Source organism: Pinus tabuliformis, chromosome 8 (genome assembly GCF_031772625.1).
Source record: "Pinus tabuliformis cultivar Carrire ecotype Pingquan chromosome 8, CPIR1, whole genome shotgun sequence".
In the NCBI taxonomy this organism is placed as follows: domain Eukaryota; kingdom Viridiplantae; phylum Streptophyta; class Pinopsida; order Pinales; family Pinaceae; genus Pinus; species Pinus tabuliformis.
In genome coordinates, this window is record NC_142294.1 from 1,127,743,394 (window position 1) to 1,127,756,443 (window position 13,050).

Sequence of the window (13,050 nt, forward strand, 5' to 3'; positions counted from 1 at the left end):
AAACATCATGCTTGAATTTGCTTATGGTTGGTCATTCTCGTATAAAGTTTTGTGGTAATTTGGAAGGTTGTTCAGTCTTTGATACTCCTCTAGTGTCCCTCTCAAAAGTCAGATCCTCTCATCAATTATCTAGTCTGCTCTTCGTCAGGCCTGCAAGAATCAAAGATGGTTGGTTTTGTTAGCAATGTCGTGGCTCAAGCTGAGTGTTGGTGCATATATGTGGGAAATTGGGTCTCATCGAGCTATGGCTTGTGAATGCCAAGTCTTCCTGGCATAGCACATTGCCTCTGAGACACCCGTCATCAATTTTATGTAGGTTGACATTCATGGCTCAGTGCGACTCCAAGTTCAAGGCTCTTTATTCATGGCTCTAGGCAGCTCCTAGCGTGTGGCTTCAAGCAACTCATAGCTTGTGGAATTCGTAGCTTCAAGTGGTTTTTCAAGTTGACATTGTTACTAGTTAGACTCTTTTCCTTTTAGCCTGGCAACTTTTAGTTTTTGTTTATATAACTAGTTAAAGCGAGACCTTAACGCCTCTAATTTCTTAGGACTCTTTGTAAATTTTGGAAAAACTTTATGCTTGTCTGATCCAATGATTAAACAAAGTTGTTGTAATCTGAATATACTTAACTTGTGCTACTAGGCTAGTTTCCCACTGGGCAGACCAATAGCACAGAGCACTCTCTTTTGTTCTGCCTCATTTTTTAATGGAAAGTTGAACTTCAAACAAAAAAGAAATACTATAGACAAATACCATGGGCTTGTCAACCACCATCAGTAAACCCATCAAATGACTAACTCAAACTTATATATAATTAATAATTAATAATTTTCTATTTTTTATTTTAATCTTTTAATTTTAATGTTGATCAAGTCAATGTCCATTTGGGGTAGCTAAATTGGAAATGGCTGTGGAAATGAAGTCTCACCGAACCGGAAGTCTTGGGTTCAAATCTTGTGTTATCCCCCCGATCAGGGTGAGAAGTTGGACATGATGAAGATGTAGTCCTACCAAGCTTACAAAAAAAATTAGTCCACGGGGTCTTAGATAGACGGTGATCGGGTGCTCTGTTAAGGCACTCCTTGATGTGAAGTCACTGGTTCAATTCCCCACCTGATCGGGATGATATATTGGACATGATGAAGATGTAATCTTGCCAAGCTTATAAAAAAAAATTGATCAAATCCACATTATATTACATAATGACTGACAATATCACTGTCATACTAACTAGCAATTGTCCCAAAAGGTACAAAGAGAGGCCGATAGGATTAGTAAAAGGAAGAAAATTGTATAGATAGTCAAGCATATATAAAGCTCAGTAGTGACGAAGGCAATAACAACATTGACCATCCTGTACCAGTACATTTGATATTAAAAGAACAAAACCAAAACCAAACCATTCATATCAATATAGTAAGTGTAGAACGCATTCATGCTTTAAGCTCAATAGATTCAATAGAGATTATTGGCAACAGGTTTTTTTTTAAATAAAAAGTAAATTACAACGTTGTACATGGTAAATGAAAAGCGGAGAAATTTGTGATTTGCAAATATTAAAACAAATCACTTACATTACTGGTTGACACTACAACTAAAACATTAAGATTATTAAAATTTTGAAAATGATTTTAAATTTTCAAAGTATTTTGGGAAATCTTCTTAAAATAAGGAATGCAATTGCTAGTATAACCAACTTGTATATAAGATATTTTTTTTAATAAGTAATTGATTTTAAAATTAATATATTTATTACTTATTTAGCCTTATATAAACCCACGATAGCCTCATATCAACCTCAACAATTTGATGGATAGTTGGTGGAGTATCGGGATTGATTCAGATTCTGCTGATTAGACTCTGTTTCCTCTTAAAACATAGTCAAACTCCCGACTCCACTTGGACTGCGAAGAGTCTGATAACACTGCCAAGAAGCTTCGTATGGCATAAATTGCAGAGCAGTAAAGGCATTAGTGGACTGAAAAGAAGATGTCATACAGGTCAACTTGGTTAATAATTTACTTAGTTGAAGCTGTGAAAATAAAAAATGTATCAGAAAGGATTATGAATATATATCTTACTCATGCTTGTAGGCTTTTTATTTGGAGACTTTTAGGTTTCAAAAGCATATACATCATATTTATTAGGTGCCCAAATTGTAGCACCAATTGTGTCCTGGAAAAACAGAAAAATATGCCTCTGAAAAAATTTCAAAAAAATTTAAGCAGCTAGTACAGACCTCCCAAGCCATGGTGAGAACATATCGGTGCCTAATAAACATGGAATTACATCAACTCGATGTCAAAGTAAAAGTTATAGCATGGCTGCAGGCATATACATTGGCAGTGAAGGCACCATGGGTATTGTTTTGTTGGTCCTAATGAGACACATAGTCCTCCAAATCAGCTCCACACATTACTTATTGCACAAGTGAAAACAGACCCTCACCGATACAGAGCATTACATGCAAAATGTTTCAAGGTACTTAGTTAAATTGCCACTACATGTGTGAGAGTGCTCCTTAATCATCCATAGCTGCAACACGTATTTTGATCGGTTTTAGCTTCAGACCTAAACTTTCAGGAGACAGCAATTCAGCTGAGATGCAAGACGGACTTAAAGGACTGGTTGGACTGGGGCTAGTCCCATAGCTGTAAAATAACCGGGGAGGAGGCCTGTAAAAGCCATATCCCATCAGAAAGTATTCAATTGGGTTTAACATTGCATGGGGTTGTTCCTCTGTCACAAGTGATCCACAAGCTTGGACCTGTCATGCATTAATAACAATTATGTCAGCCATGTTGATGTCAGTTTGGCTCTACAGGAAAGTTTTAGTATCTTAAAGATCAACTTTGAGAAAGTGAAATGTTATCACCTCAACCAATGCATTGATTTTTTTGTCCATTTTGGCACACATGTGAAGAGCTTCTGAATGAAATGGAGAGTTTTCTCCTACAGATATGAGTGTCCTACACTGCAATTTCTTCAACCCTTCTGTCAGATCATATCTCCTGCAGGCAACATTAATCCAGATGCAGCCCCGTGTCAAAATCTCCCCCATTTCCGAAAAGCAATTGGAGATGCATACATTGCTTATCATCATTTCACACAAATTGAAACGAGTAAAAAACCACCACTTTGTTTTATCTCTCTTGTGTTAACCTTCACTAAGTAATATCTGATCTCACATTGCATTTGACCAGTAGTAGACACCATTGAATTATTCAGAACATGACACTCTAGGTTAGGTATAATACCATCCTTCCCCTCCAGCACAACAGGGTAACTAATGGAACACATGTAATTTATTCCCCTTTGGTATCCTACCATAATTGTTAGAGTAAAAGATTAGGATGCAAGAAAAGGAAATAAAACAATATAGTAATCCTTTAAAAAGAATGTAATACGTTGAATGCAGAAGCTTGATCTCATGCCGTTGCCCTACATGCTTGTAAAGGTATCTTACTTGGGACTGGAGGAACACTCCCCATCTTTGAATCACAATTTGGGTTGGTAGAAGCTCTAAAAATGATGTTGAACCGAAGGCACCATTAATTCTTATGTCTTTGGTTTTGGAGATGGATACAAGGAGCCTTTACATATTTGGCGATTCAAATTTAGTCATATGAGCGTTGAGGGCAAAATGGAGCATGGAAGACTAGGTTTGTAGGAAATTCCATGATATTACAGAAAGAAATCCCATCCTATTACAAGTAAAACTGAGAAATTTCATATACCACAATACAAGTAAAACTGAAACCAATCTTGTAGAGTGAAATCCCATCATATTACAAAATGAAATCTCATTATATAGGATTTATTAGGTTCATTACAGAGAAAATTAACATAAGTGGAGAGCTGATTCAGAAGGTATGACATGGACTCTGTAGAGTGAATCCCCTAATCTTGTAGAGTGAATCCCATCATATTACAGAATGAAATAGAAGTCTAAAGGATTTATCAGAGACATTACAAAGAATGCTATCACAGTGGAGAGCTACTTCACAAGGCAGGACATGGATTCTGCTTATTCACCACAGAAACTCTTGTTGTTGAAGATGAGAAGCAGCACAAAAGTAAGTCATTCCACAACTACTACAAAATTACAACAATATTAACATCCTGCAAATATTCTCATCTATGAGGAGCTTTGGGGGCCTATAGATTACAAGAGAATAGCAGAAATTCTTCACTAAACATGTTATTAGCGTAGTGAACATCTTGGCGGTTGGAGACAGAATTGGTGTTGAAGCTCTCTTTCCTCACAAACCCAGCAGGGGCTTTCTTGTCATAATTCTGAGTACAATGTTTGACTGTCATTTTCTGCATCTTTCTATTTATACACATTGTTTGAAATTTCTCCTGCACCAGAGGTTCCAATCTCCAAAGCTGTCCAAAAACAGTAGCTGCCACAAGAGATCCCCATGTTAGGAGTTAGTATCTTGAAATTAAGTGAAAATTTATGTCTTAAGATTAAGTAAAAAATTGTGTCTTAAGACTTGCATGAAATCCTGTGTGATTCCAGAACAGAATTAAAAATGTTATACCTGAGAGGTTTGTAATAGCATTAGATATTGCCAGGGCTGTACATACTCCTTTACCACCACCTGACATGTCTTCACCCAGCAATAACTTTGAAAATCTTTCTTTCATCATTTCAACTTCTGCAAACATAAAGCAGTAGACTCATTAAGGCAAACAAGTTTACTTGCCTGAAATTAGACATACCATCAGGCGAAACAATATCCAGTTACTCATTTGTCACCAAAAATTCAGTGCCTCTGGTTGGTATAGAAAATGGTCAAAATAAAGGGACAGCAGTTCATGGTTAAGCGGTCAAAGCAACCAGACAGCTAAAATTCCACACAAGGCATATCAATACTATCCAAATACACCTGAAAGTGACATAATTGAAAACGTATTGTCCATCCCAAGGGACTTGATGAGCAAAGGTGAAGAGTTAATATTTACCAACCAAATAAAAATATAAAATGAGCCAATCTTTGATGAAAAACTGACCACACAGCATACGGAGTAAAGACATAATTAAAACTGAGAGCAAATCTCTGAGACACGTCATAGGGGAAAAGTATACAGCAGAACCAGAGGCACAGACAAACTGCATAAGATCAGTTTCATTGAAATATATGCATATAGAGCATATGCAAAATACCCTGCAAATAGTTCCAGTGCAAGATAGCCATATGAAATGGTGACAAAATGCATTGAGAGGGATTTCAGGGCAGAGGATGCATATAGATCTCGGATAAATTGCATTACAAACAGTTATAGAAAAAATTATTTGCATTTAAAATGTTTCCATTGCAAGATTTGCAGCAAGTTATTCACTGACTGAACGGAAATCAGTTGGAGAACAAGTTATGCAGAATAAACTTAGAACGGAAAACAGTTGCAGAACAAGGTATGCAGAAAAATTAGGCAAAACTCATATGTAAGGGGGGTATGCGCATGGGCTCGCAAAATGGATGAGAGAGAGCTTCATTTCAAGATATGCAGTTGGACAATAGTTAAACTACATCAGACATGGTTTCAGAAAACAGAGATGCAAATCAGTCATAGGCATAATGCATTTAAGAAATTATTGAGCATGATTAGAAGTTGGGCAACAAGAAAAATGAATGGCAAAGAGCTAGAGCAAGATCTGCAGTTTGGGCCAAGCATTAAATACATTGATAGACAAGGTTGAGCCATTATAGGTAACGGTAACTGTAAACCGTCTCCAGCTGGAAAACCTTATCAATCTGAGACAAAACACATACAAGATATGCAGTTAGGTACAGAAAGCATTAAAAACCAGTATCATGTTAAAGAGACCATACCAATAGTAACTCTGGTTTATTGATGTTACTCACCTTTCATAATGTGAAGAAAAAACGTGAATGAAGGGCGATAAATGCTTAAATTCTCATAGTGTAACTCTGCTCTCCGACTATTTGTTACAAATAGTAGCTTTACTTTAAATGATGTGAAAAAAAGTGTATCAACGACCCCACTTTAATGATGTTCACCCTATTTCTTACGGATAGTAGCTCTAGTTAAATGATGTTACTCTGTTTTCATATTGTGGAAAAAGATGTTACAGGACCTAAACTTATCCACATTATAAGCCAGCAGTTGTAATCTACAGTAAAGAATGTCAACTGAACAAACCTGTCCTCCAAAATGAAAATCATAGCACTTCTAAAATCCGAGTAAAGGCCCAAGAGCCATATGTAGACAAAATGAAACTAAAATAATTCAACTCAGAAAACTTGGCACTCTAACATGCATCAGCAAGCATGTGAAGAGCCCAGAATAAAAGAAATAGTTCATTATAAAGAAAACACCTCTACTGTCAAGAACTATCCTCATCTACTATTTTAATTGCAAATATGAATCTGACATGCATGAGACATGAAATTCCCATAAATTCCAGGGATTTGTGGTGCTGGACGTGTGTTTTTTCTGAAGGAAAACCATAGTTTCTGTTTCAAAGCTGCATTGGCAGAAGGTACCAACTACTGGGCAGAGGTAAGTGCATTTTCGATACTGGGAAATTTAACAATTAAGAAAGGTACTGCTCAAATCCAGATACTGAGAGATTTAGAGCTAGTCATCAACTGGGTAAATGATAAAAAACAATTTGCAGATTTTGACCCTATCAACACTAATAGAAAGAATTAAAGAGCTGAATGAAAATTTCCCTAATAGGTTGTTATAAACATCGACCTATCTAAAGTCAGAAACGTGTTTCTTTATACAAAAAGTTGTTGGTTGAATCATAAAACCCAAAACAAAGAGCAGTGGACCATGTACTTGAATACTCTTTGTTCATACAACAGAGAACAGTTCTATTAAGATATAACTAAACATGCCATATATAAGTAAAGATATATACAATGAAAGTTTTGTTGGCTTGTAAGCATATGTACAATAAAAGCATTATGTAGAGATGTAATTAAGAATGAGCCGCTAATCATATATGCATGATGGGCCATGGCATCGGCAACACCAGTTAGTGTTTATTGTGGTGCCATGTTGTGCGAGCTGTTCCTGCAGTTGATGTCGCATCTGCCTGTGTGCATCCCTTTCATGGATGTGAATTGTAATCTTAAGTAGTTTCCTTATATTCTTTAACAACGTAATTGCTGGGCGCAAACGGTATAGTGGCATGGATGGTTGTGGCAGGATCCTTGTCTGCATATCCTGTAATGTAAGTTCTTGTTGCTGGATTTCTTCGCAACACTCGTACAATTGTCGTAAATAGCATGTATTCATACCTGTTGGCATCAGAAAAGGGAACACTGTAATTGGCAATGAATATGTTTGACGATTTTGTTTAAAAATTCGAAATAAATTAAACGATTCCAAATGAGTTTAAAAACATATGAAATTAAATGTAATAGCAAGAAATCTATGTGAAACTTCTGTATGTAGTGACTGGTGTTTACCATGTGGGTAATTCTGGAAGGCAGGCTGTATTATTGGCTAAAGTGTATTATCCTGGATAGATTTTGATGCAAGGAATGATTCCTCTTGCTGTCTACGCTTAAGATATGGATTCTTGTGCATTTGTGCAATGCGGGAGAATGGGAATGTTGGATTGATGTGTATGTCCGATAGTGACCGCACTCTTGAAATTGCAGTGAATGTTAGCCCTTGGCGTTCTCTGGTCCCGATGTCCACTGTTGCTTTGTCTAATGTCATTCCTTGTTACTTATGTATCGTTAAAGCCCATGCCATTTGAAGTGGTATCTGACGGTGTGTACCCCTTGTGATGGGAGGAATGGGTACATATGTTGGGTGTGAAATTTCCCACGGTGTGCCTCTGTATTGTTGAAAGTCAACAACCACAAAGGATGGTAATGCTGGGGGCTTTGAGTCAGTTGAATAAAATATTGAGATGACCTTCCCAAGCGCGCCATTGACAAGGCCTGCATGTACCCATAAGTTGCTGGTGAGCATAACTTTTTGTTCATTGCATAAGAGCACCTTTGCAGGTAGGTGCTCATCTTCTGTTGTAGTAGGATTTTTCTGTCTTTGTTGTTCCGCAGAGCAAAGTGCTACTGGGATGTTCAATTGTTTGAGCATTTTCTTATTATGCAAGACAACTGCGTTGTTTGTTGCGAATAGGTGCATGGACTCGCTGAATGAGCATTTCTCTTCAGGTGTAAGAGAGGAACTTGTTCTTGACATTAGATGTTGCCAATCTTCAAGTGTAGATATTCCATTCCTAAGATTTGCAAGTATTTGCCGGAAAGCAACCTGGGACAAGCTAGCTCCTTGTTGACGGAAAACGGTTGAAAGTGTTATGAATATGTCGAAGCTACGCCAAAGTGCAGTGCCACGCGATGTCCCAGCATATAAAGGAATGTCTTTTACAGGTGGGAGTTGGCCTAAATCTCCGACAAGGATAATTGAGCGATTACCAAATGGTGTATTCCGATGAAGAGGGAATGCCTCTCTTAGACGATCGTCAATGCGAGAAAGCATTTTTGGACCAATGAAGCTCATTTCATCAATGAGGATGTATTCTACATGACAGAGTTGCTCTTGCAGGTGTAGGAGCGGCTGGCCTTCGAGAGGATGCATTGTCTGGATAGGGATATGAAGGGCAGAATGAATTGTGAGGGCATTTATGTTGAAAGCTGCAACGCCGGTTGGTGCAAGTAACAATAAAGGGTTTTTGTTGGTTGGCGAGTTTTCCACAAATGCTTGGTGAAGGCATTTAATCAAATGGAATTTTCCTGTGCCAGCTGTTCCTTGTACGATGATCTTCCGTGGGGTTTTTGGCGAAGGGGTTTTGAAGTGTGAAAAAACAGCGGTGAAAGCTATTCTTTGGGTAGGGGATAATGTATGCTCATGGAGAAGGTTGGAAAATGATTGATGTTGGTTTTGAATGGGTGAGCGGTTCAATTCAATGAAATTGATGGCAGTTTCTTGCAAGGGGGGAGGGACAGTATTTTGTGACCAATTGTGGTTGACATCGAAGTCGCGGTAGCCAATCATGTCGAGGTCATCAATTGCAATATTGTAACCTGGGTGTAGTTGAGAGAGGATTTGCCATTCATCCATCTGAATGGAATCAGGGGGGGTGTGTGGTGTAGGTTGATCTTCAGTAGGTGGGCTTTGTGGGTTTTCGGGTTCGCGATGGACATGCCATGGTGTATATGCACCCTTTTTTTGTCCCCAGTGTGCAATAATTTCTGCATCAGTTGAACCGATATCATCAGGGAGTGTTCGGAAGGGGAAATACAAGAGTAATTCACTCCAACAGAAGGTGGCATAAGAAGGATTAGTAGAGGAAGGAATGACATTGTAATGGGGCAAGACATGTACAATCATTGGGGGAAATATGTGTTTCCAGTGGTTGCTTCTCCGTTGGGAAGAATATGACCACGAGCGAGCAGCTTCAAGGAGGGGCAGTGCTTCTAGTGAGGCAGGCCTGTTCATATACGCAACGATAAAGTTTGGTGTCGAATCAGGATTTTCATTATCTTGCGAAACACGTTTGAAAACAGTCCTGTTGACATTCAAAGAACGGAATGTACGGCTGCAAAGAGAGAGAGGTAGCTTTTGTAACATATGGCATATTTCTTGTGCACAAATGTCTCTATCTGCAATGGTTTCTGTAAGGAGTTTCCGGATGACACCACTAGTAGGTGCTTCTAGAAGGGCACTTTGTGATAGTCGCGATAGCATTTGACGGTAGCTCTCAGATCTTGCCTCTGCTTTTGCTGCATATTTTGAAATATATTTCAATACAGTATGGCGAGAAAGGACTGGTTGGCAATCAAAATTTTCTCTCCAAATAGAGAGTAGATCGGCGTTGTGAATATTCAATCTTTCATCATTGCGAGCAGGGACATAGGTTTTATGACCCTTATCATCAATGAAAAGTGAAGAAGTGGACTTCAATTCCCACGGTACTCCATATCGGCAGCTAAGCACATTGTCTTTCTTACGAAGACAGGAAGATTCATGACATTTTGTATGCCGTTGGACGCAGTTGACAAGCTCTGTGTAGTCTTCAAATTGATTGGATGCGAATATTGCTGCTATGTCAAGGAAACACGGGTTATGAATTGTTGACTGGTGAAGCGGAATAGTTCGGTGTTCTGCCTGACGTGGATTCCAAGCAGTGACGTAGTGGTCGAAATATTTCTGTGCATTAGCAACTTCCAATGCATTGTCCCAATCAAGTGTGTCCATGTCTGGTGCATTTTGTAGCCAAAGGAAGCCATGAATGTGTGCGGATCCTCTATGTTGCCATTCGTATCTGAATATAACATGAAGGGTTCATTCAGTTAATACATGTATATGCAATGTATAAAATTAACGTAGAGGGATATGGATATTAAATAATACCTGCACAAGTAGTCGGTTGCATGGAGGCCTTTTTGAAGGATTTCTTCAAGGAAAATTGTAAATCTACAATGCATATATTGTGCTGTTAGATGTGGGTTTTTAATTATGTTTTGGATTTTCCATTGGAAGGGGTTGACTGGAGTGGAATGAACACTTGTGGGCATGATCGTGTGCAATTCATGCCATTTAGTATCAGCTGCACTGAGAGTGAAGAATAATGTTGGGCTTCCTATTTGTGTGATCATGTCAGTCAGCTCAGATCGGCATTTGTTCCAGAAAGACCGTGTTCCTCGTAGAGCTGACCCAAACCTCATTATTTGCTCTGGCAATCTTGAATCTGGAGAGTCATGAAGACACTGGCGTAGGTCTGATACCGTTGTTGGCAAGTTGTTCTCAATGTACTTATTCATGAAGACACTGGTTGTTGCTTGGCTACGGTGGCGCATTAGAATGTTATAAAGATAGTAGCGGAATCTTGGGTGTTGGCCAAAGCGGTTATCATGGTAGTGAAGCAAGTGCAAAGCATATTCATGCATTTCAACTTTTGTAAGTCTTGGTTGCATGATCATTGCAATGCCTGTAGGGAAGAGTGTGGGGAATGCCATGGCAAGGAGGCCGATGGTGTTGTATTCATTTATAGCGGTTGGAGATATTGGAGGCCAATCGATAGAGCTTGTTGAACTTGAATGGGTCGAGTGCAAATAGTTACAAATGTGGTCACGCTCGGTACATGAATTTGGGAGGACTTGAACAAAAGAAGAGGGTTGGATTTCTAATGGAGGTAGCATGACATCATCAGGATTATAAGTGGAATCAGTAGTGGTTTGTTGGGGTTCAAAAGAGGAGGTGGTTACACTGTGGAGAAGAGAAGAAATGTCTGTAGGGAGATCTGGCAGTGTAGAAATTGTAGATGAATTCAATTGAACATCACGGTAGTAAGGGTCATATTTTATTTTGTATTCAAGGGCTGCAAGGACACGTGATTTGCAAACGTAGAATTCGTAAGCCTTTTCAGATGGATTCTGCCTTTTCACAATGAGGATGTCTAAGTCAGAGAGCATCCGGGGTAAGTATTTGGCAATACTGGTAATATCTTGAGGGAAGCTAATTGTATGGCCACTATATTTATATTGACCACCACGGGAATGAGTGACTTGTAGAATGGGGTTGACACGTGCGATGAGAATTTCTTCAACTTGGGTTAATTGGTGAAGGACATAGGGTTGTTCTCCAGGGTCCATGTTGTTCAGTTCAGAAAAACGATTGGTCGATTTAGATGACGCACAGCGAAAACAAGAGAGTCTATTGTTGAAGAGCTTTGTTTTCATTCTTGGGTATGCTTCCTTGCATGTTGTGCAAACATGCAAGGTAGAAAGTCCATCAATCCTTTCTCGAAAGCGACGGTGCTCTTCGTTAAGGGGAGGGTTATATTGGATATGATGAACGTGTGCTGGGTTGGTTTGTATAGGTGGGAGAGCATTTGAGGTGGGAAGGGATGTAGAGGAAGTAGTAGGGTTTTTGTGCTATTCATAAAGTAGTCGACGCCGTGCATTTATTCGATCCTTTTGTTGTGCATAAAGAATACGCCGCCGCTTGTTTTTGGCCGCAAGTTGATTGTTTGGTGGCATATCTAAACAAGTACAAGTAATAGTTGTTAGTTTTCGTAAACAAGTAGTGCATGTTTGGTATCTCATTTTATTGGGTGCACATCCATTGTGAAATTGGAACATTATATTTTGAACATAGATTTAAATGTTTCTTAGTTCAACATCGGTGAAGATAGGTAGATTAGGTAGAAGGGAAAACATGCAATTAGGAATGCTATGAAATCATATGTTATTTCAATATCTATCATTGAGAGGAGAGAAACAAGAATCAAAATATTTCGTTCCCTTTACTTTAAAAAACTTTTGTTTCTTATGTTTGAGCGATAAAATGAATAGCTTAGCAAGCAAGGCATCAGTGTCTAGCATGTAGAGAACGAACGAGACACATAGTGACTCTTTACAAATGTTGATATTTATATTACGTAAAATGTAAATGGCAAACATACATATGTTGGAATGACTGGAAGAGAGTATTTGCAATGAAAACTACAGGTTTCATCATAATAACATGGGTGTGTAATTTACAAAGATGAGACAATTAGTTGTGTGGGAATGTTTCTTTATGTACAAACAGGCGTGGTAGATGAAGCCCTAATAAAAATTTCACAGGCGGCGAACAATAGGAAGTTTTGAAGCGGATAGTGCTTGAATGTCAGTGAGTGCTTCCTTGCATGCAGAGGCATATTGAATTTCCTCTGAATTGATCAGTATTGGTTGCAAGCGTTGAACACCGTTGAAGTGATCTGTTTTAATGGAAAGTGTTAGCTGGAAGCGATGCCCTGAAATCCGGCCACAAATTTCTTGTAGATCAGTTGGTTCGATAGAAAGTAGGAACAAGTCCTTAGCCGTGATGCCCATGAGCTCGTTCCCTGCATCATTGAAAACTGTGACGTTCTGTAGATTCCTGGTGTGGTCATGTAGCTCAATTTTGAGTTTGTAACGGTAGTCGCATTCTGGGAAGTCACCGTTACATTTTGTACAATGCCAAAGATTGTTAGAATTCTCCACAACCTTCTTCATGCATTGTTTGCCATTGAAATCTAGTGGACATGCTAGAAAGTAGAAGTCATCCAT

The 13,050-nt window shown here is 38.7% G+C and overlaps 2 protein-coding genes across 2 annotated transcripts; both read right to left on the reverse strand.

The window, feature by feature from the left end:
* Nucleotides 1–2,522: 2,522 nt before the first annotated feature.
* LOC149239310 (protein NDL1-like) lies at nucleotides 2,523–3,512 on the reverse strand. The gene is made up of 3 exons (XM_089367113.1): nucleotides 3,409–3,512; nucleotides 2,877–3,012; nucleotides 2,523–2,768 (listed from the first exon to the last, which is right to left on the reverse strand). The coding sequence occupies exons 2-3, from the start codon at nucleotides 2,916–2,918 to the stop codon at nucleotides 2,523–2,525; spliced, it is 288 nt and encodes a 95-aa protein (XP_089223239.1). The 5' UTR covers nucleotides 2,919–3,012; nucleotides 3,409–3,512.
* Nucleotides 3,513–7,112: 3,600 nt separating this feature from the next.
* LOC149239311 (uncharacterized) lies at nucleotides 7,113–10,779 on the reverse strand. The gene is made up of 3 exons (XM_089369823.1): nucleotides 10,679–10,779; nucleotides 7,821–10,280; nucleotides 7,113–7,281 (listed from the first exon to the last, which is right to left on the reverse strand). The coding sequence occupies exons 1-3, from the start codon at nucleotides 10,777–10,779 to the stop codon at nucleotides 7,113–7,115; spliced, it is 2,730 nt and encodes a 909-aa protein (XP_089225949.1).
* Between the last annotated feature and the right edge of the window lie 2,271 nt (nucleotides 10,780–13,050).